This window comes from Physella acuta, unplaced genomic scaffold (genome assembly GCF_028476545.2).
Source record: "Physella acuta isolate Inbredline_101_S28 unplaced genomic scaffold, ASM2847654v3 ptg001429l, whole genome shotgun sequence".
In the NCBI taxonomy this organism is placed as follows: Eukaryota; Metazoa; Mollusca; class Gastropoda; family Physidae; genus Physella; species Physella acuta.
In genome coordinates, this window is record NW_026732944.1 from 114,929 (window position 1) to 140,394 (window position 25,466).

A 25,466-nucleotide genomic window follows, 5' to 3' on the forward strand; every position below is an offset into this window, starting at 1 on the left:
AAAGAAAATCATACAGCGTAATTATTTTTTTTCCAGACTGCCCCACATACACACACACACACACACACACACACACACACACATATATATATATATATATATATATATATATATATATATATATATATATATATATATATATAGGGCCTATATGGGGGGCGCCAAACTGATAATTCGCCCCGGGCTACGCCTCTGCACTGGGCACAGGCGGGACATCTGCAGAACATGTGACGTCATGAGTGGCTGGCTGACATTCTACGATAGTTCTTTCCCTTTGTAGTCAGTTGACATGACTTTACGGTCAACATGTGCGCCACCATTACACTGCAGTCATCCTTACAAGGCACCATTACACCGCAGTCATCCTTACAAGGCACCATTACACCGCAGTCATCCTTACAAGGCACCATTACACCAAAGTCACCCTTAGAAGCTACCATTACACCGCAGTCATCCTTATAAGGCACCATTACACCGCAGTCATCGTTACAAGGCACCATTACACCGCAGTCATCGTTACAAGGCACCATTACACCGCAGTCATCCTTACAAGGCACCATTACACCGCAGTCATCCTTACAAGGCACCATTACACCACAGTCATCCTTACAAGGCACCATTACACCGCAGTCATCCTTACAAGGCACCATTACACCAAAGTCACCCTTAGAAGCTACCATTACACCGCAGTCATCCTTATAAGGCACCATTACACCGCAGTCATCCTTCCATGCCGTCTTTAGGCTGTAGTCAGCTTACATAATACTGTTACACTGTAGTCGTACTTACATTACACCATTACAATGTAGTCAGCCTACATGCCTCCATTACACCGCAGTCATCATTACAAGGACCATTACACTGTAGTCAGCTTACACCATTACACTGTAGTCAACATACATAGCGCCATTACAATTAACATTACATGCCGCCATTACACCGCGGTCATCATTTCAAGGACAATTACACTATATTCAGCTTACATTACACCATTACACCGCAGTCATCCTTCCATGCCGCCATTACACCGCAGTAATCCTTACTTCAGGCCATTACAATGTAGCCATAATCACAAAAAAATAAACCCTCAACACCACCCCACCCCCCATCCCCTATAGACAACTCTACATACCATGCCGACAATAAAACCAATGATCACAAGGCAGGTAGACACACACACACAAACACAAAATATTACCACCAAAAGCTACTCACACACACACATATACACACCTATTGTTTCAAAGCTACGAAAACAAGACACCTACAAACAGGTACCCGAGCCAGGTGAGAATTTTTTTTTCAACCTGCAAGTAAACAGAGACGAAAATGCAACCCTAGGACCCATCCGACCCGAATAGGTCAAGGTTAGTCCCTAAAGACAAAAGTCCTATTTTCGGCGCCGTGACATATGAAAGATAATAATCAATCGAACATCCGACATGCCATTGGCGGGGTCACGGAGTAAATGTGGCCAGGGAACATGACGTCACTTCCGGGGTAAACAAAACGTGAGCTCATGTCAACAGTTGGGAGAAATATTTGCAGTTGTTGGCTCGCCAAATTACAGTTTAAAGGGTTTCATTTTGTTTAGTTGATTTATGGGCACGATTCTTAAAGGGTTTTATTTTTTTTAGTTGAATTAAGGGTACGTTTCTATAAAGGTTTTATATTTCTAGTTGAATTATGGGCACGTTTCTTTTAAGGTTTTATATTTCTAGTTGAATTATGGACACGTTTCTTTAAAGGTTTTATTTTACAAGTTGAATTGTGGGGACTAATTTAAAATCCCTGAAAGAAAAAAAAATGAATTTTCGATTTAATAATTTAGCATTAATCCTGATCAAACGCTTACCCTAATCTACAGACCATGACAGGTCTACTAGCTGAGAACTTGACCTCTGACCTTAGACATAGACCTCTGATCTTAGACAGTGACCACTGACCTTAGAACTTGACCCCTGAGATGAAGGTGTCGCCCCGCCCACCAATAATGTGAGCCTCACCCAACAGTCCATACAGGTACCTCAGGGAGCATTGACCTGGCTACACGGCTGACCTTTCCCTACCTACAGTAGACTGGAATACACACAGGTCACCCCCCCCCCCCCCCAGCCCCAGTGGAACAAGCGTAGCCCAACATGAGACGTACATTCTAGTTTGAACTCTCAGAAGATATGAACTCAAATTGTAGACTGGTAACTTTATGAATCTTAATTGTACATTTATTTTATAACCATGGGTTGGCAAATTAACCAATGTTGTCATTGTGTTTAATCAGACTTTTTACTCGGGGTTGGGGGGGGGGGGCACTTAAAACTTTCGGGGTGGGGGTCGGAGACACTGGTAAAAGTAGGCCTATATATTTTGTGTATAAATTTTATTTCGTTCGGGAGGGGGAGGGGGGGCGGTAGACGTGCTTCGCCCCCCCCCCCCTCCCCTAAGATGCCTGAAAGAAACACTGGTCCCTGTATGTCGTCCCTGATATTAATTTCCTGTTGTCCTGTATGCCTCGCCTAAAAATATTAATATGTATGGATGCTTTTTTTCCTTAGTAAGTTGCAAAATACATGTATTTTTCCTTCAATATAACTCAATTCTACGTATTTTTCCACTAGCTAAATATTACGTAATTTTCTATCCTTGCTTCTAGATATTACGTATTTTTCCATCCTTGCATCTAAATATTACGTATTTTTCTATCCATGCATCTAAATATTACGTATTTTTTATCCTTGCATCTAAATATTACGTATTTTTCCATCCTTGCATCTAAATATTACGTATTTTTCTATCCTTGCATCTAAATATTACGTCTTCCATCTTTGCATCTAAATATTACGTATTTTTCCATCTCTACTGTACTCATCCTTGGATTTTTAACACTTGTAACCATTTTTCTCATTACGGTTAGAAACGTATCATTCCACCCTCAAGTCAGATATATACGCATGTTTCCATCCCTACTATACCCCTGACAAATGCCTATAAATCTACTAACATGAGACTGTCGAGTAGTTCTTGTGGTATGTACTAGACACTTTCTGGAACTCACCCCCCCCCCCTTCCAGACTATCCAGGTAAGCGGCTATTGCATCACGTGACCCCCCGCCTTAAATGGAGCCGTGTGGGGAGACACCCCCCTCCAGCGGAGACTGGGTTGCCGCCCCTCGCGTGAGCAGGCGCCGGTGAACGTTTGTTGATGAACCAAGAGAGAGAGGGAGAGAGAGGGACGAGGTCGAGTCTGTCCTCTTATTCCAACCAACGTTAGTAGCTAGCCAGTCTTTTCACTTTTTCTTTTCGGATATTAACCATGGTGAGTACACCGAGCATTTTGTCTCCCCTTCACCCCCGTCCTAACGTTGTGTACATGAATGACAAGGCCGACTGGTGGATGCAAGTTTGATTGAAATACATTTCTATTTTAACTTTTGGGGTACTGTTTTAAGATTGACTTGTTCATACTTAATGGATGCAAGTTTGATTGAAAATAACTGAAATAAATTTCTATTTTAACTTTTTGGGGTACTGTTTTATCAGTGATGAATTAGATATATCTTGTTGATACCTAATGGATGCCAGTTTGATTGAAAATAACTGAAATACATTTGCATTTTAACTTTTGGTGTACTGTTTTATGAGTGATGAATTAGATATATCTGGTTCATAGCTGATGACTTCCATTTTGATTGAAATAAGTTTCTGTTTTAACTTTTGGGGTACTGTTTTAAGATTGATGAAGTAGATATGTCTTGTTCATACCTAATGTATGCCAGTTTGATAGAAAATAATTGAAATAAATTTCTATTTTAACTTTTTGGGGTACTGCTTTATGAGAGATGGATTAGATACATCTGATTTATACTTGATGGTTGCTAGTTTGGTTGAAATAAATTTCTATTCTAACTTTTGGGGTACTACTTTAAAATTGATGAAATAGATATGTCTGGTTTATATAACTGTTTATGTTTTGGCTCTCTTTTGCAAAAGATTTCTGATGTTGTTCTCGGGTTTATTTCAGTTGTAGTTGAGATCGATGTTATGTTTACATTCTGTTTATTCCGCAAAGTACAGTAATATCTACAGTAATGTTAAAGTACAGTAATGCCACAGTAAAATAATGTCACAGTACAATTGTCACCTTAGGGCTTAGAGTAATGTCACAGTAAACATTGTCAATGTAACGTAATGTCACATCACAGTAATGTCACAGTACAATTATGTGACAGTACAGTAATATCACTGTACAATAGTCACAATATGACTACAGTGGTTGAGCAGGGTACCTGTGGTCCAGCATTGCGGGCTGTTTGTTGTCAAACAAGATCTCGTGGTCACACAGAAATTAAGGGACCTAAATACCCACCAACAATACAACACATGTATACACAGTATGTGGAATACAACACATGTATACACAGTATGTGGAATACAACACATGTATACACAGTATGTGGAATACAACACATTTATACACAGTATGTGCAATACAGCACTTTTATACACAGTATGTGCAATACAGCACATTTATACACAGTATGTGCAATACAGCACATTTATACACAGTATGTGGAATACAGCACATTTATACACAGTATGTGCAATACAGCACTTTTATACACAGTATGTGCAATACAGCACATTTATACACAGTATGTGCAATACAGCACATTTATACACAGTATGTGGAATGCAGCACATTTATACACAGTATGTGCAATACAGCACATTTATACACAGTATGTGCAATACAGCACATTTATACACAGTATGTGCAATACAGCACATTTATACACAGTATGTGCAATACAGCACATTTATACACAGTATGTGCAATACAGCACATTTATACACAGTATGTGGAATACAGCACATTTATACACAGTATGTGCAATACAGCACATTTATACACAGTATGTGCAATACAGCACATTTATACACAGTATGTGCAATACAGCACATTTATACACAGTATGTGGATTTTGTTGTTAAGCGGTAGCCTATCATCCCGTAAGGAGGGAGCCTTAGAGACTTAGAATTGTTGTTTACATGGTGGTCATGATGTTTTGATGTGTTTGCATTGAAGGATTTATAACATCACAGCCAGCCAGCTGATCAAAACATACATAGATGATTTCACAACAATACCGAAGTGACAAATAATCGTGCCATAATGTTTGTTTAACTGTTACTCTAATCTCCAACAAACAGGCAAATCACATCGTGTCATAACATTTGTTTAACCGTTAGTCTAATCTCCAACAAACAGGCAAATCACATCGTGTCATAACATTTGTTTAACCGTTAGTCTAATCTCCAACAAACAGGCAAATCACATCGTGTCATAACATTTGTTTAACCGTTAGTCTAATCTCCAACAAACAGGCAAATCACATCGTGTCATAACATTTGTTTAACCGTTAGTCTAATCTCCAACAAACAGGCAAATCACATCGTGTCATAACATTTGTTTAACCGTTAGTCTAATCACCAACAAACAGGCAAATGACATCGTGTCATAACATTTGTTTAACCGTTAGTCTAATCTCCAACAAACAGGCAAATCACAAATTACCTGGTCAGGCCAATCTTCAAATAAACCAATTGTTTAATTGGCTGGTCTAATTAATTATCAACACACGAGCGTATCACATATCGTTTCTATGGCTTGGCCAATCATTAACTCACATGCAACGTTTAACCAGTCTAATTGGCTGGGCTATTCATAAACAAACATAGCACACATTGTGTAAGTCAGTAATACATGCCTAGCATCAACAAATATAGCACACATTGTGTAAGTCAGTAATACATGCCTAGCATCAACAAATATAGCACACATTGTGTAAGTCAGTAATACATGCCTAGCATCAACAAATATAGCACACATTGTGTAAGTCAGTAATACATGCCTAGCATCAACAAATATAGCACACATTGTGTCAGTCAGTAATACATGCCTAGCATCAACAAATATAGCACACATTGTGTAAGTCAGTAATACATGCCTAGCATCAACAAATATAGCACACATTGTGTAAGTCAGTAATACATGCCTAGCATCAACAAATATAGCACACATTGTGTCAGTCAGTAATACATGCCTAGCATCAACAAATATAGCACACATTGTGTAAGTCAGTAATACATGCCTAGCATCAACAAATATAGCACACATTGTGTAAGTCAGTAATACATGCCTAGCATCAACAAATATAGCACACATTGTGTCAGTCAGTAATACATCCCTAGCATCAACAAATATAGCACACATTGTGTAAGTCAGTAATACATCCCCAGCAACAACAACCTAACCAACACGATTGTACAATAACATCTAAGCTTGTCATTATTTCAATAAAAGACATCGACTTTCATCTTAGTTAAAAAAAAAAGGCTACGAATTATTTCACGAAAAATAACTAGTTAAAATTCACAGAACTGTTTGGAATATGTCTTAAATTTAACATTTAAAAAAAAAAATTCTTCTAAAAAAAATCTTTGCTCTAGTTTGCACCAAAGTGCGACAAGCTGTTTACAAAATGACACAATTACAATAAACAACATTGAGTGGTAGTTCAAACTGCGTCAATGTTTGCGTGTAAAGACATCGCCCACATGTTTACTGGATAAGTTCCCGGCTGTTGCATGACTTAATCCTCTTTACTCCATGTGGAGCCTAGGGCCTCAACCATAATCTTCCTCTTTGTCTGGTGCCCGTCCGTGTATATCTGCTGAGAGCATCGTGTAGACCAGGGGTCTCCAAACTTTTCAGTCCGAGGGCCGCATTAACTATCGAATTTCAGTTCGGGGGCCAGTTTCTTCCAGGCATGTCTTTGATTTTTCTGGGCAAAATTCCTCAGCCATCACCAACAAACGGTTTTTTCCGTGGACAAAAAGATCTCTGCGGGCCGGATGAGAGGACCTCGCGGGCCGCATTCGGCCCGCGGGCCGTAGTTTGGAGACCCCTGGTGTAGACCTATGTAGATGTGCTCTAACCATTTGAACGGGGAAACTAAATCAGACCTTAACAACTGTCCCGAACTCGGGCACTAATCTTTTACCTGGATACCACGTTGGACGGCTAACCGGTGATCGATTAGATTACACCAGCTTCAAACACTAGTCTATAGGACATCTTTAGAGGCTCATATGGCATTATACAACTATAGAAATAACGGCGAATTTTTAAAAATTAAAATATCTAACCATTATCTTTAAATCTGTTCCAACTACGTTCGGTTACAATAGTGTGTACCATGTAGGTTTAATGTTTTTTTTAATTGGAAAATTAATTGTACGAAAAAGGGTGAAGTGTTTTTTTTAAACAAGTTATTTTAGAACACGCAAATATTAAAAACCATATATAGATCGCTAACACACACCCCCACCCCCACACACAAACACCAACCCCGTATCTAGCACACACACACACACCAACCCCGTATCTAGCACACACACACACCAACCCCGTATCTAGCACACACACACACACACACACACACACACCAACCCCGTATCTAGCACACACACACACCAACCCCGTATCTAGCACATCAACCCCGTATCTAGCACACACACACACACCAACCCCGTATCTAGCACACACACACACCAACCCCGTATCTAGCACACACACACACACCAACCCCGTATCTAGCACACACACACACACACCAACCCCGTATCTAGCACACACACACACACACCAACCCCGTATCTAACACACACACTACCCCGTATCATGGACCAAACATAAGCCCCCCCCCCTATCTATACTTACCTGCGGTTTCTTACATTTTTTTTCTCTGGGAAAGTTTTTTTTAATGTCTTTATTTAAAAAAGAATGGCGAGGGTTGTGCTAGAACATGATAGCAACGTTAGGCTGCTACACACAACTGTGCTACGCACACAACTGTGCTTCACACAGAACGTGCTACACATACAAATGTTGCTACACACAAATTGTTACACACGCAACAACGACAACACAGAAACACACCTATTAGAACCCACACACAATTGTAGATACACATTCACACACATACAACTGTAGGTACAGACTCACACGCACTAGAGTTAGTACACACTCATTTGCTGGGACACACTCACATACGGACATAGGTACACACTCACTCACAACTGCTGGTACACACTCAGACGCAAAACTATAGGTAGACACACACACACACACCAGTTGGTACACTCGCGCACAGGTGTAGGTACACACTCACACACTCTACAGTTGGTACACACGCAACCGTTGATATACACTCACAAAACTCTTAGTACACACACAACTGTTTGCACACACAACTTTTGTTACACACAATAAATGGTACATATAGGCCTCTGTTGATTTACACACACCTGGTAATTTATTGGTAATAACCCCCAAGTATCGTATGTGTGAACGTATGCTACCTTGTAACATACTGCTTGCTTCCATTGTAACATACATTTTTCTTCCATACAAGACAAGGATACGATACATGTTTTAAACTTTATTAATTTTGTCCTAAGATATTTGAAACGTAAGCCTTAATGGACCCCATAGGAAAAACTCTCGTAGGCTAATGAAATATTTTACAAATCTAGCACGGTGTTATTAAGTTAAATGTTGTCAAATTTTGATTGTTTGTTTAACTTTACTAAAATTCTGACGTATTTGAATTTTAGTATCAAAGGTAACTAAACAATTTTTTTTAAAGTCGAAAACAATTTTTATTTTTTACGAAAAGGTAAATAAACTTAGGTAACGGGTGGGGTGGGGGTGGGGGTGGGTGGTTCTTATAAAATATGAGTTAAGTTAAAATTAATATAAAATTACAACACAGTGAGTTTTCAGAAATTTGGTCACGTTGTTTCCTTACAGCCAATCAAAGTTGGTGTTACAAAAGTGAAACTTCAGGTTACAATTTTGGCTTGATAAATGTAAGTCCTACTTAAAACGCAACAAATAAATATTTTCTCAAGTTCTCTGTATTTGCATCTTTTATATCATAGATTCTTAAAAACATCATATTTCTGAAGTTTTTTTTTTAAGTTTTTTTTATTTTTAAAAAGGTTCTATGAAAACAGAATTGACATAACACGTTTAAAAAAATCCGTGTCAAATAATGATGAAGTGATCGGGTGAGAGATATTGACTTAACATTTTTTTAGGGAAATATTTTTAAAATAATGTTTTTTGCTGAAAGGATTACACTGAAACAGGAGAAGTATACTTGAATTACTTGTAAAAATTTAATACAAATGTGTTTATCCATGACAGTTTATTTTGTAACTAAATTAATATTCAAGTAGTTTAGTTGCAAACTTAAGTTTGATGTTGAAATAAATTTGAGATGGCAATTAAGAGCAGCCGAGAGAGTTAATAAATGACTTGGTGTGCATGGTGTTTAAACTCAGTTTTTGATTGTTTTAAATTTAATTATTACCGTGCCAGTGTCATTTCTTTTTTAAATAAGTGTTCGGTTGATATTTCTTTATGTAAGAGGCAGCGTTTGATTTAAGGTTTGAGTTAGTTTTAGGTACATTTAATTTATGATTGTTCAAGGGGCGATAACTTTTAGTTTTAGGTTACAGTTTGTGTTTGGTTTAGGTTTTAGATACGGCGTAATTCCTATGGTTTCGCTGTTTTCAGAGACAAATAGATTAAAATTGTTTATTTATAATGCTTTATTTTTTTATGCGGTCAATGTGAGTAAAACATTTTGATCAGATTTTTGAAAGATTGATAACACTGTCAAGTGCTCTATGAAAGGATTACATCAACGTCTTTATTCTTTAACACTGAGCTTGATTAGACCATACTGAGACACCATAGTTTATTAGACAAAACTAAGACGCAATAGTTAATTAGATTAGATCAAATTAAGACAACATATTGATAAGGCTATTCTAAACTAAGACGCCAGAGTTAATTTGACCTGGCCAAACTAAGACGCCATAGTTAATTAGACCTGGCCAAACTAAGACGCCATAGTTAATTAGACCTGGCCAAACTAAGACGCCATAGTTAATAAGACATGGCCAAACTAAGACGCCATAGTTAATTAGACCTGGCCAAACTAAGACGCCATAGTTAATTAGACCTGGCCAAACTAAGACGCCGTAGTTAATTAGACCTGGCCAAACTAAGACGCCATAGTTAATTAGACCTGGCCAAACTAAGACGCAATAGTTAATTAGACCTGGCCAAACTAAGACGCCATAGTTAATTAGACCTGGCCAAACTAAGACGCCATAGTTAATTAGACCTGGCCAAACTAAGACGCCATAGTTAATTAGACCTGGCCAAATTATGACGCCATTTTGAGTTGGTCTAGACCAAGATGCCTCTCTCTATGTACTTTCTATTGAATGTTACTATACTGTATCACATGAGAAGGTGGGTTCGTGGAAACTGGAGTGAGGGTGTTGAGGTGGGGTGTTGGGGGTAGCGAGGAGTCAAGGACGTGAGGTGGAGGGAAGGGGGTGGGGTGACGAGGTAGCAGGTAGGTGGCATGAGAACAGGCTTAGGTTTCCTTGTGTTATTTGGGGGTAGGGGTGGTTTTGAGTAACGCTATATGAAACGAACACAGTTGTTTGATTTTTTAAATATTTCTGATTGTGTGAAAGTCTCGGCTACCGAGCCAAAAGTTTGGATGACTTATTTCCCTTTATAATCCGGTGACGCTTGTTTTCGTCTATCCCAGGGGTCTCCAAACTTTTCAGTCCGAGGGCCGCATTAACTATCAAATTTCAGTTCGGGGGCCAGTTTCTTCCAGGCAAAGTTCCTCAGTAATCACCAACAAAAGATTTTTCCTTGGACAAAAAGATCTCCGCGGGCCGGATGAGAGGACTTCACGGGCCGCATCCGGCCCGCGGGCCGTAGTTTGGAGACCCCTGGTCTATCCGATGAATTGTATGACGTCACTATTATAAGAATATACAATGTAAAGCATCCCTAAAAATAAACAATGCTTAGCGTATTTGTACTTTTAAAATCTCACATAACTTGTTCGGTTCTTAAAGTTTCTCAGTGTATGTTTGTATAAAAATTAGAGGTTCTGGAGACGGATATGCAGGGTTATGGTCGTCTATGAAACAAGATACATTCATATGGGGGAAGGGGGATTCCGTAATTTTGTGACGATGTGTGATGAAGGAGGGTGGGGGGGGGGGTTCAGATAGTTTAACGTCACATTTTTGTATTTAAAAAAAAGTAATGTTAGAAACTGAATTTTTGTCGTTTATTTCACGTTTTTTTTCAAAATAAATTTGTATTGTAATAGAAGTTGATTAATACACTTTAATATTTAAAAATGAACTGGTTAAAAAAAAATTAAACTGCAATTTTGAGAGGGTTTTTTTTTTGGGGGGGGGGATCTGACTTTTTGCGACAATATATGACGGTGGGTAAGGGGGGGGGGGGGTTAAAAGCAGTTTAAAAGCGTGACGTCATTTAGGGATGACCCCTTAGCGCTATGGCGTAAAAAAAAAAGAACAACAACTAAAAGTTTAAAAAATATTACAAATTATTTATAGACATCAGATTTTTTTTAAAGACCTATGCTATTTTATTCATCTACCATAAAAATACTTTCTATTTTTCTGGCAAAAAGCCCCCCCCCCCCCCTACCCTTATTATCTGATGCTTATTTCACCGTTGTTTTTTTTTTTTTCGGTTCATTTTTTCAACGATAGTTTTTATTTAATTGTTTGACCATTTGTGTAGAGGATATTTAAAGCACAGTTTGAGTAGACTTGTACGAGTCTATTTTCTTGACTCTAATTATAATTCACTAACTGAGAAGTTAAATAGCGTTGTAACCCCTACATGCGGCACCCGACGAGGGCCACACCCTATACCACCTAAAGCAGCATTACTCCAAACCCCGAATTTTAAGTGTGCTATGTGTAATCGACTTAATCTAGATAATATCTCTGAAAAATAAAGTTGAAAAAAAATATTGTTTTATCGTTATACAATATTTGAAATTACAATTTTTAATGAAATAATAATTGTTTAATGTGGGGCGGGTGTGTGGTGTATATTGCATCATTAGCTTCTAAACCCTTTAAAAACGAAAGCATTGTTGACTAAAGTTTTAATGCTGCGACAGGTCTGGATGGTGTAAAAATACATCTTGAATTGCTTTAACACTTCAATTCGTTTATGTATGTTACCACTAAAGTGCTTACAAAAAGAGAATTTTTTTTTCAAATTATCCTTTATTTATAACTGAAATTAACTCAAAACCTTAAATGGGTATGGATATTTCTTCTACTAAGTTATAAGTTACTACACTTGTTTTTAAACTCGTTAAACATGAACATTCCAAGTGTATGTAAAAATATAGGCAGTTTGTGAACGAAACACATTATACTAGCTCTCTGATTGGTTTAATAGAGAGCTAGTGGTTTCCTGTAACCAATGAAAATGCTTGAAAGTTCGCTGGTTGTACATTGAGAGAGAACAGCAAGGGCCGAAAATATGACCCCCCCCCCCTCCCCTACGATAGTGTAGGATTCATTATATCACTCTACATCTCTGTAATAGACCACTATCTTCTAAAACAGCTCTCTCAACTGACTCTAACTATCTTAAATCACCCATCTACCTCCCATCTTTACCATCACCATCTCAAACACTTCTCTACTACCACCATCTCAAATAACCTTCTACCACCACCGTGTCAAACACCCTATCTACCATCATGATTAAAAAAACCTCTCTACCATCTCTAACATTCCTCTCTCACCACCCATCCTTACCCCCCCCCCCCCTGTACCTCCGCTTACCACAGGGAACCAGTTAAGTCACCAGGTACAACATTCCACCTGGCCAAGCCCTCCCCCTCCTCCCCCCCCCCCCCCCCACCACTTTCATGTTTAGTTCCGCTATTCGATTTTAAAGAACCAGTTTTGGTGCAGAGACTCTTAAAGTTCTTTCATTACGATCGCACTGTTCAATTGTCATGTGGTAATAATTTCACAACTTTATTGATTTTAGTCTAATTTTGATGTTTTTCTTCACAATTTCAACTCTAACTTGTATTATCCTTCAAACAGGCAATAAATACATAAATAAAAATAACAACAACAACAACACCCACACAACTTTAGAATACCAGTAATTTGGAATTATAGATCTGGTCTAAAAACAAATCGCGTTGAAGGAGCATTCCTCTTGATTTACGTAACTGTTTAGTTTTTGTCATTATTATTATCAAAGCAATTTCCAGGCTTGTGTTTAGTTCTCTCTACCTTTCCAACACTTAATGTACCACCCAAAGGCTTTACTTATACACATATTATAGGGCCTGTTTTAATTATATTTAAACACAATCTTTTTTCTTTCTTAGATTAGTGTATAAAAATGAAAGTGTATTCGCATATAGGCCTACGTTTCAATATCTTTATTTTATTTTGAAACAATGTTTCTTCCTTTTCATAAACACCAATGTTTTTGCGTCTCTGTAATAATCTTTTTTTTTTAGAACTTTTAAATATGTCATTTTTGTCAAAGGTAATTAACTGGGATGGTTTGAACACAACAATACTACAAGTATTATATGATACAAGTTTCATTTGATACAACTATATTTTTTAATGGTTGTTGAGAAATGTTCCAGATTTTTTTATTTTACTAGTCCAGATATGGCAAACGATGTCTTCAATTAAGTTTTGTAGTGTGCCCACTTGGTATTCTAAACTAATTAAACACATTTCATTATTAAACCTTTAAATTTTATGGGATTATCTGTCTATGTTTCAGGAAGTAAAGCGCCCATTCAATTAAATCTTTTGGTTAAAAACATAAACAGAAAGGGTATTATATCCCCAAAAACGATTTGGTTTCATGATCTTACAGCTGTCAAGAAATACGACTTTAAAATTGAATTATAAGATTTCTTTCAGAAGATCAAATCGCTAAATTTACGTTTTTCTTCGTATTAATTTAAGTAAGCACCAATCAGACTGAGAAGTGCACATTAAGGAGGCTAAACAAAATTTACAGAAAAAAGCCAAAACAATTTGTTTTTGCTACTTAAAGGTTAAATATTTTGATCCAAATAACACGAAAAACATGCAAGAAGTGTATAGCTCAACACAATTTTAATTAATTTCTTGATTACACAGCCAATCAAAGTTAGCTGGTCTAATAAAATTTTATCAAAGTAAATAAAGCAAGGGCCGATTGTTAAATATATCCCAACCAGTATTTCTTCCATAAATCTCTTCGGGGGATGAAAGTCTACCGCCACACCATAACGAAATGGAATTTCTTTAGAAAATAAATACTTTAAACAGTGTCCGCCCCCCCCGGGCATTTTAGTCAACCCCCCCCCCCCCCAAATAAATAATTTCAAGCCCCCCCCCCTTTTGAAAAAACCACCCTCTGCCTTGCTCAAACATTATTTTTGGAATTTATCCTATTTTACTAATTTCAATAACAAACCTCGGATTAAATATAAGTTATTTTAATACATCAAATTTCTAAACGTTTTTAAATTCAATTATTTTTTTGCAAATGTGTAGGCCTAGCTTCCAAAATAAAATAAAATAAAAAAAAAAAAGCGTCAACGCAAATTATTTTCTTATTCCATTGTCAACACCGATAGAAGTGACACGCGAATCCAACTGAACACATGCAAGTAGAGGGCGCACTTTTAGCATTACTCACTGTACCTTTCGTGGTGTTGTTCCTCGATTTGCGTTGTTGTTTACGTCGTTATCTATATATATAATTCTCCTCTTCGAGCCGTTAGAAAACAAGCTGCAAACGCTCTCCCTACCTCCCCACCCCTACATGGTTTTAGTGAGCTGTGTTCACTCTAAATGTTTACAAGCAGAGCCAACGATTTTAAACGTAGGGGGGAGGGGGGGGGGGGAGGAAGGGGGGGGGGGTTATGGTCCTTAACGAGCTACTTATAGTGTTTTAAAGAAATCTATATATATAATTCTCCTCTTCGAGCCGTTAGAAAACAAGCTGCAAACGCTCTCCCTACCTCCCCACCCCTACATGGTTTTAGTGAGCTGTGTTCACTCTAAATGTTTACAAGCAGAGCCAACGATTTTAAACGTAGGGGGGAGGGGGGGGGGGGAAGGGGGGGGGGGGGGTTATGGTCCTTAACGAGCTACTTATAGTGTTTTAAAGAAATAAAGAAATATTTTCAGTGTCAGCGTTGGTACTGTCGAATTCACAAATTATGAATTATTGAAAATTAGAAACAACTAAATAGCGGCGTATGTTATGCCGCGGGCCGGCTCGTAGAATATAAATGTTATACTTTAGCGTACAGATAGTATTGGTGGGGGGACTTGCTTTGCTAAGGGGACATAACCAAACAACTAACAGTGCATGTTATAACCCACAAGAAAAGTACGCTGAGCAATTTTGACCTTTGACCTTGGCAAGCTTCATTAAAAAGATAAAAACAAATGTCGCAGAAATTATAATTATTTGTATTGAAAACGATTGCTTGATAAATTTTGCGTTGAGCTATATGTTAATTGTAACACAGTAAAGTTTTAAAATATTAACTCTATTTATATTCATTGCATTGCCATGAGTAGTTGATTCAGAAGAATTTCATAGATCTATATCTTCTTCGTACTTACCTGCTAACATCTTTCAATCCACTCGTGAATACTTTAATGCAAGCGGTTAAAAAAAAGTAAACAGAAAGGTTACTTCCGTTATTGTTAAGTTTTTTAGCGCAATTTTCATACTGGCAATTGCGTTTAATAATTCGTCATTTCTGGATGGATGGATTGATGTGTGGATGTGTGTCCGCAGCTTTAAGTCGTATCTCCTCCTCAATGAAGCAATATCGAGGACTAGTTCCAAAAGCAAATATGTTAAGCAAGTTCCGAGGATGATTGTGGGCCAAAAAAATTCTTGGAATTCCTTCCAAAAAAACTCGAAAAAATGCAGTTTTTGGCCCATATCTCGGCAACCAGACCACTTGGCGACTTGAAACATTTACCAATCGATTCCTGTCATAATTTAGAACAATATTGCCGATGAAAGTTTTCAAAAATATCCTTTCGTTCGGTCACACAATTTTTTTAAAAATTACATAAACACCTACAAACCGATCGTTCTCCTAGCTTGAACGCACCCCAGCATTATACGTCTTTGTGATCACTACCTATTTTTAGATAACATAAGGAAATTGCGCTTAAATTGTCACTAGACTTTTTATTTACTTGTTTAAACTGAGCATCGTGTAGGCCTACTCGATAAAATAAAACTATTTCCGTTGATATAGGTTAATATAGTTGTCTTTTTTTAGCGCAATTTCCATACTGGTTTCTATTTTGTTTTGAATTATTAAAACTACTTGTGTTGCATTACTTATTTGCTGAATATATGATTTATCTCGATTTAAAATTGTTATTGATAACATAAGGAAATTGCGCTTAAATTGTCACTAGACTTTTTATTAACTTGTTTTATTTCATCAAAGATGATGATAAAGCTTAAAGAAAATATATATTTACGTAAAATTGAGATTTTTTAAAGACAAGTTTACAGTTTTTTGTTAAAATTATTAATTCGAATCCCTAACAAATTGTCTTAAGCGTAGTGGCAATACTATTATAGATATAATTAATAACCTACGCCCACCTGTACTTAATTTGATTCTATTATTGGTAAAATAAAATTTCTAATTGTTGCAATTTGGGTACTCTTGGTATTATAAAATCTTGAAGGTATACCTAGATACTAATAACCACCATGTTTACCACAATTAATTTAGCTTGAAAATTTTATCCCTCCCTGGCCAGCGAGATTTCAAATTATAAGTGAAAGAGACCAAGTATTACAATTCCTATTAATGCTGCACACCGCTATGCGCTGCGTAAATTATTATTAATATTATTATTCTTATTTTTTAATGTTAAAATTGATTTAAAAATAAAGCGGGTTTGATCTCCCCTACGCTTTCTCGAATATTCTTATATAACTCGGGATATAGACATGATTTGTAATCCATGTTTAATTACTTAAACTTTATAAAATAGAATAGAATCTCGTTTGAAAAAGAAAGAATAGCGCACCAAGTAAAAAGCAAACAATGCGTTTATAATAGTGCGGAACTTTAGTACCTTATTAATACATATGCTTTTTGAAAAATCGGAAATACCGTAAAGTACTACTTCCGGTCTTAGAAAAGTACTCAAAATTTGACATAAAACAGAAAATTAGATCTTTAACTTATATGTGAAATTTCATCTATCAAAATCAGTACTCAAGTTATAGGTTTTTGAAAACTCTAAAGTAGAATAAGTTCCACTTCCTGTTACCGGAAATCGCTGAAAAGTTGATACGGAACTACACATACTTATTTATGAAAGTTCATCAACCTAGCTGTAACGATACTCAAGTTATCGTGTTCACATACACATACACTCATACACCCACATACATACTGACAAAATTGCAAAACTAAGTTTTTCCCACTCAGGGAGGTATAAAACGTCAAGATTTGTGAAAAATCTTGATGTCCATTTCCCCCTCTATACTTCGTATACCAGAAAGTAAATAGTGTGGCCTCTCCTAATCTCAATTACAGAAAAAGTTTTCACAACTTCACTAGATCCCAGAGTTTGTCTATTTAGTTTTTTTTTCCTTATTTGTTGACAATCGTTTGTAATCGCGAGTTGACAGTAGTTTTAGGTGATGTGTGGAAGTTAGTGCGTTAAGGCCCGCCTGAGGCCCGCAGGTCGGGTGCTCTGTGAGCCCTGAGGAGAGTGTTGATTACAACCCCGTTCACAGACCCCTCGGTATCTATATATATAATTCTCTTCTGGGAGCCGCTAGAAAACAAGCTGCAAACGAGCTCCCTACCGTCCCCACCCCTATATGGTCTGGTGAGTTGTGATTCACTCTTTATGTTTACAAACATTACAAACGCAGCCGGGTTTAGTGACGACTATTAGGGGCAGATAATTTAGTTTGAAACGATTTTAAACTTAAGGGGGGGGGGTAACTAAGTGGAGTTTACTTTAACGGAGGGGTGGGGGTGAAGGAGGGGGGGTTATCGTCCTTACCGAGCTACTTATAGTGTTTTAAAGAAATATTTTCAGTGGCAGCGTTGGTAGTGTCGAAATCACAAATTATGAATAACTGAAAAGTAGAAAAAACAACAACTAAATAGCGGGTCGGCTCGTATATATATAAAAAGTATGAAGGGGGGTGCAAATCGAAAGTTTGAGGGGGGGGGGGGTGCAAATCGAAAGTTTGTCCCCGGGTAAAAATTGGAACCCCCCCCCCCCCCCCCCCCTTGAGACGATCCTGGCTTCGCCACTGATTGTAACATTAGCAGTTGACAGGCGAGTAGTTATCCTTGTTAGACTATACCGTTCCATGTTGTGTAGGGGAGGTAGAGTGATACAAGTGAATAGGTAAAAACCGTCACGCCACGACGTGTGATTTGTCATTTCTTTCCTCTTCATCTTTCTTTATTGTACTATATTTATTTTACCGAAGAGGATTTGCTGCAACACAATTGAGTATTACGTGTCAACATTGTACGGGCCATATGACTTATTGACTCCGATTTCAGTCTGCTTTTTTTTCTGAATTCGCTTCCATACCTTTGTCCATCCTTGCAAGCATTGCAAGGAGTCGTTGTTTGACTTTGGAGTTTTCTCTCCTAGATGAGTTACTGTCCCCAGCTATTAAGCCTCATCTGTTCCAAGGTCCAAACTCGGGACTTCTGGGTTAAGCATTCATACTCTCACTCACCCGACTCAGCTGTCACCCAGTTCTTAATTATAAATGTGTATAAATGTTATATGCAGTGGCGTAGCGAGGTCAGGTGTCACCCGGTGCGGCCCTTAATGGTGTCACCCCTTCCCGAAGACAAACTTTCAATTTTCGATTAGCACCCCCCCCCCCCTCAAACTTTCGATTTGCACCCCCCCCTCCCCTCAAATTTTTCTCTATATATTTTGCTATTTTTTTGCCTTGGTGTCACCCCCCTAAATGGTGTCACCCGGTGCAATCCCCCCCCCTCGCTACGCCTCTGGTTATATGCACATCTTATGTTATATGTGCACACTTGTCTCTATACACCTGTCATGTCACGTACAACCATGTTCTGAATGAAATTCCCAAACCACCCAGCAGCCTGACTTAACTAATATAAACGGTCATACACTTCCTACTCCGTATTTCATAAACTAGAAAGAGGGACATCAACAAAATGTCTTGCAATGTGTGTTGTCATCAGATTTTACGTGTAGTGTGTAGACATTTGTAAATGAAATAAATAAACAACTCGTCAACCCTGGTTTAAAGTGAAAGTAGCTTTCTCATGCGGACATGGCATGCATAAGTAACTTTGTGATTTTTATAATGAATGTAATGACCCTGAACCTCTAGGACTGACACACAACATGACCCTGACCCTCTAGGACTGGCACACAACATGACCCTGACCCTCTAGGACTGGCACACAACATGACCCTGACCCTCTAGGACTGACACAAAACATGACCCTGACCCCTCTAGGACTGACACACAATATGACCCTGACCCTCTAGGACTGACACACACCACGCCCCTTGACCCTCTAGGACTGACACAAAACATGACCCTGACCCTCTAGGACTGACACAAAACATGACCCTGACCCTCTAGGACTGACACACAACATGACCCTGACCCCTCTAGGACTGCCACACAACATGACCCTGACCCTCTAGGACTGGCACACAACATGACCCTGACCCCTCTAGGACTGACACACAATATGACCCTGACCCTCTAGGACTGACACACACCACGCCCCTTGACCCTCTAAGACTGACACATACCACGCCCCTTGACCTTATAGGACTGACACATAGACGACCCAGCGGTACCCAGCAAGTACACACAAAGCGAGCATATGTTCTTTAGCACGTCTTAACTCCACCACCTGCAGATCTTCATTAGGTCATTAAAACGTATAGCTTAGCCACCTTAGGTCTTTAGTAGATCCTCAAGACTTATAAACTAGCTCACCTAAAATGACCGAGTCACCGAACACCCTATTAATTTTTTCTGTTTTGAAACCTGAATTTCTTTCTAGCAATACTGAGTTGTTTCCTTTTCTTAAGTTTGTAACATCAAAGGACAAAATGCAAGCTCGGTTGATCTCGCGAAAACATAACATAATCACAATTTTATTATATTTGGTATATTTCATTAAGGGTCATTTATCAATTTTCATTATTAAAAAAAAAGTCTTTAAAGGGTAAATGTAAAATGTAACTTAAAAATGTAGATCAAGCCTTCTTAAATCTCTTTTGCGGCTAATTGCCATTAATGGGCGCCCATTGATTTTACGGAACCGGCATTGTTGCCTTAGTGAATAGAGAAGGTTTTATTTTTTTTAAAATTGATTCCTAAGTTGACTTATTCCATGCCAAAACAAAGAAAAAATAGTTGCATACTTTCAATGAAAGAACATTTAATTGAAAATATGCAACCATTTTCTATCACTATTTAATCGACAGGGTTAATATTCTACATAACATAATGTAAGATTTTACTATCGATTCAGTGTATTTAGCGCCTATAAATTTGTACCTTGAAATCTGGGGTCATCTTGAACAATCCCCTTAGCTCAAAGCACAAATATAAACATACCGTGCTTTCTAAAGTACTAGTGAACTCGCCAAACAAAATGTTTGAAGTTTCATTCGGCGAGTTTAGAAAATTGTCCTTCTCAGTGACAAGATAAATAATGTTAACCCTGGTCAGAGGGTTGGTGAGGTATCTGAGGTAAACATTCAACAAGCGGTCCTGGTTATGTTTACATTGATGACGTCTTGTTAGGGAATCTTACACGATAGATTTAGCCACAGGTAGACGACGTTCGAGTAGGAAATATAAAACAGAGTAAACACAATTTATGTGGGCATTAAACACAGACAGTAAACATAATTTATGTGAGCATTAAACACAGACAGTAAACACAATTTATGTGGACATTAAACACAGACAGTAAACACAATTTATGTGGACATTAAACACAGACAGTAAACACAATTTATGTTGACATTTAAGAGACAGTAAACACAATTTATGTGGGCATTAAACACAGACAGTAAACATAATTTATGTTGGCATTATACACAGACAGTAAACACAATTTATGTGGGCATTATACAGAGACAGTAAACACAATTTAAGTGGGCATTAAACAGACAGTAAACACAATTTATGTTGGCATTAAACACAGACAGTAAACACAATTTATGTTGGAATATACAAAACCTGTGCGAGTCTGCTTTATGTAACTTGAAGAATAGGTTAAGGAATTATTGAAAGATTGGTTTAAAGAATAGCTTGAAAATTCTGTGAAAGGCAGATTTTAATATAAAACTGTAAAGCTATTAAAGTTATAATTCAGATTGAACATAGCTGTAAATTACCAGGTATAAATTAAAGGTTTGGTTTTGGAATGGCATGGAAAAGACGGTGATGCTAAGTATATATTAAAGGTATTGTTCTTGGTATGGCATGGAAAAGATTGCTGTGTCGTGACAGTAGAATAAATACGTTTATCTAAATATATCAGTTATGATGTGTAATAACAAATATTGCTGACTTACATGAAAAAGCGAAGTATGATATTAAATACTGCTGCCTCATCAAATATTGATGTATTACAACAAATACTGATGTGTATCAAATATTGCTGAGTAACATGTAAATTCAAAAATTGATGTGTTACATCAAATATAGCTGTACCGAATCAAATGCCGCTGTGTCATATAAACACGTGTGTAAATATTTCAAAAAGTAACTACTTACATAATCTTTTTGTAATTGCTTTATCGTGGTAACACCTTCAACATGTGTACAACTCTGCTACTAGTTAAAGACAAAACAAAGTTTAGACGAGCTAAGGTTTTATTTGGAATTGGGAATATTTTTCTATCAAGTTGATGAAACCAGAGCTTCATTTTATTCCAATCCATCTAATTTGATGAACAACAAATCGCGTTAGGAACTTCAACATTATAAAAATCTTGGTTATACAGTGTTCGCTCACCAACTGGGTTACCATAACCAGATGAAACTGGGTCAAGCGTGTGGAATGTTTAGAGTTACTTCCCACATACAAATAAAAGGAAAAAAAAACAGGGGCGGCTACCCCGGCTATCGCATTATTTCAAGTTTTTTTTCTTTCGCCAAATACTAGAAACTTGTAGATCTAACAGTGATTGTCGGCTAAGTAGAATTGTTACTCAAATTTTTTCTTAAGTAATAATAGTTTGGTAGAGAGTAAATACAATCATATAAATATTTTGCTTGTTAATATCTTGTTTTGCGGCACTTTGTAATGCTGGTTGTCCATTAGTGTTAATAAGTCTGTTTAGACGTTTGTCAAACTATTACTTTAACAGATACCATAGATTCATTTCAATTCCGTTTCTAGTAATACCTTTAATTCCTGCACCCCATCCCTTTATCATACGTCAACTAAGAATTCCACGTTGATTGTTGAACTAACTTGAAAACTTTTTTTCCTATTCAGTTTGTATATAAAATACTTTCTTCTCAATTTAGCCTAAACATTGCAATTTAGAAGTATTTTAGTAATTGACCGGCGTAGATAAATGCATGAGCATCCTTTGTAATTAGTCGTTAGCATTGAGCAAACTTTCAATTTTCGATTTGCACCCCCCCCCTCAAACTTTCGATTTGCACCCCCACCCCCCTCAAACTTTCGATTTGTACCCCCCTCCCCTCAAACTTTCGATTTGCACCTCTTAAAACACTATTTAATACTCTAATTCATCACTTAATTAAGTGGAATTATCACTTTTCTCTATATATTTTGCTATTTTTTTGCCTTGGTGTCACCCCCCCCTAAATTGTGTCACCCGGTGCGGTCCGCACCCCCCCCCCTCGCTACGTCTCTGCTTTAAAGTAAAATTTAAAAAATAGAACGCCGAAAAGGCATAACCGCCATTTTAAGAAAACATTCTGTTTTCAATATGCAATTAGATTTAGCTGATGTTCTAGCCTAAAATACACAGATATCCGCCTGTCATGTGGCTTTGAATTATTTCCCACTTAATATAATATTTGGCTTTCATAATGATTGTAAACAGTACCTGGCCAGCGAGGTGAGGTTTTTAACTTTGTTTTCTTTTAAATTTGGATCCCAAAACAAACGTGAACAGTGACTGGCCAGGTTTAGCTAGAGATTTTAAACTAATTTTTTAAAATATTATTTTTGGCCTCATTTTGGCTTCTATTTTTAAAGTAAACTATGCCGTGCAAGCGTGGTCGTTTTAAAATAAATACTTACTTATTTTCTTTAGCTTTTAATTTCAAACAATCTATTCATACGACACTCAGCATACACCAAGTCTGCCAAATTATTTAATTTTTCTTTCTACATATTATGTAATAAATATTTGGCTACACGTTAAATATTGACAATTTTATAGTTGCTTGAATTTTTGTTGTTGCTTTTCTAGACCTGCCAAACGTATTTGACTTCTAAACTAGCTTTTTTTATTTTGTAAAATTTTTAACATAAGGGCCGGATCGTCTTGGGCGCAGGATCGAAACCTGAACTGCTAAGCAGAATAGTGCAATCCATAGCGTCAATTACAAGGCTAATTATTATATGTAGATATATATAAGCCCAACTACAGGCACACAAATCAGATCAATGCATTCAATAAGCATAGCCTCATTGTTGTTTGCATGGGAATTATGGGCAATGGCAGCTGAATTATGAAGATAAAATCCAAGTCATGATAATGAGATATTAAGGGAAAGTTACTAGGAATCTCAGGTAAATATAGTATTTCAAATAACGTAGCAGGCGATAGAATCCAAAAGACGAGTGGTTAGCATGATGACCAGCTGAGAATTGTTGAAAAAACGGAAACTAGAATAGTTCAGGTATGTCACAAGGACGACATGTCTAGCAAAAAAAAAACAACTTTTTTTTTTAACAAGGCACAGTGCCAGGCAAACGATAACAGGGGAGATCAGGGGAGATCAGGGTAGATCAGGGGAGGTCAGGGGAGATCAGGGTAGATCAGGGGAGGTCAGGGGAGATCAGGGTAGATCAGGGGAGGTCAGGGGAGATCAGGGGAGATCAGGGGAGGTCAGGGGAGGTCAGGGGAGATCACGGAAGATTAAGGGAGATCAGGGGAGATCAGGGGAGATCGGGGGAGATCACGGAAGATTAGGTATGATCAGGGGAGATCACGGAAGATTAGGGGAGATCAGGGGAGATCAGGGGAGATCACGAAAGATCAGGGGAGATCACGGAAGATTAGGGGAGATCAGGGGAGATCACGGAAGATTAGGTGAGATCATGGGAGATCAGGGGAGATCAGGGGAGATCACGGAATATTAGGGGAGATCAGGGTAGATCAGGGAAGATCAGGGGAGATCAGGGGAGATCAGGGGAGATCACGGAATATTAGGGGAGATCAGGTTAGATCAGGGTAGATCAGGGGAGATTAGGGGAGATCACTGAAGATTAGGAGAGATTAGGGGAGATCAGGGGAGATTAGGGGAGATCAGGGTAAATCAGGGGAGATCAGTGAAGATCAGGGATGATTAGGGGAGATCGGGGTATATCAGGGTAGGTCAGGGGAGATCAGGGGAGATCTGGGGAGATCAGGGGAGATCATGGGAGATCAGGGGAGATCATGGAAGATCAGGGGAGATCTGGGGAGATCAGGGTAGATCAGGGTAGATCATGGGAGATCAGGGGAGATCATGGAAGATCAGGGGAGCTCAGGGGAGATCAGGGGAGATCAGGGTAGATCTGGGGAGATCAGGGGAGATCATGGAAGATCAGGGGAGATCAGGGGAGATCGGGGGAGATCAGGGAAGGTCAGGGGAGATCAGGGTAGGTCAGGGGAGATTAGGGAAGATCAGGAGAGATCAGGGGAGATCAGGGGAGATCTGGGGAGCAGTGGAGCTCAGGGGAGATCTGGGGAGATCAGTGAAGCTCAGGGGAGATCTGGGGAGATCAGGGGAGCTCAGGGGAGCTCAGAAAGTTGGAGGCACTGAGCATGGTGGAATAGAGTGAATTGCAGGAATGTAATAAGAAAGAAGCATCTGGCGCCCTAACGGTCCGACAATACCACGGGACAGAAGTCGCCAGTCTTACTGTTTGGTTTGGTACACCATCTTCCTCAAATATGTGACTTCATTAGACCGTGCTCAACGTAAACAACGCAACATCACACAAGGGTTCTACTGTCTCAAAGAGTTATTTTTAGCTCGACGTCTCACTAGGAAACTTGGTATCAACCATGATAAATTACAGACAGTGCCAGACTTCAATGCAGGGCCAGACTTCAAGGCTGATAGTAGAACCGTTTTCCTTTGGATGTCTGGTGCTAGAACAGTTTTTCCCCTTCATTGTTGCTTATTAAATTAAAACAAAAAACACAACCCGGAGTTTTTATGTAATCGTGTTCAGATA

General features: G+C 38.1%; 1 protein-coding gene across 2 annotated transcripts in view; it reads left to right on the forward strand.

Annotated features, from left to right (window-relative positions):
- The first annotated feature begins 3,176 nt into the window (after positions 1-3,176).
- LOC131927691 (troponin C) overlaps positions 3,177-25,466 on the forward strand; it is a 35,882-nt gene continuing 13,592 nt past the window's right edge. The window contains exon 1 of one of the 2 annotated variants that reach the window (XM_059283453.1): positions 3,177-3,316. In XM_059283453.1, the coding sequence (XP_059139436.1) occupies positions 3,314-3,316 (3 nt within the window). In that variant the 5' untranslated portion in view covers positions 3,177-3,313. The remainder of the gene's footprint in view (positions 3,317-25,466) is intronic. The other variant, XM_059283451.1, reaches the window with a different exon arrangement.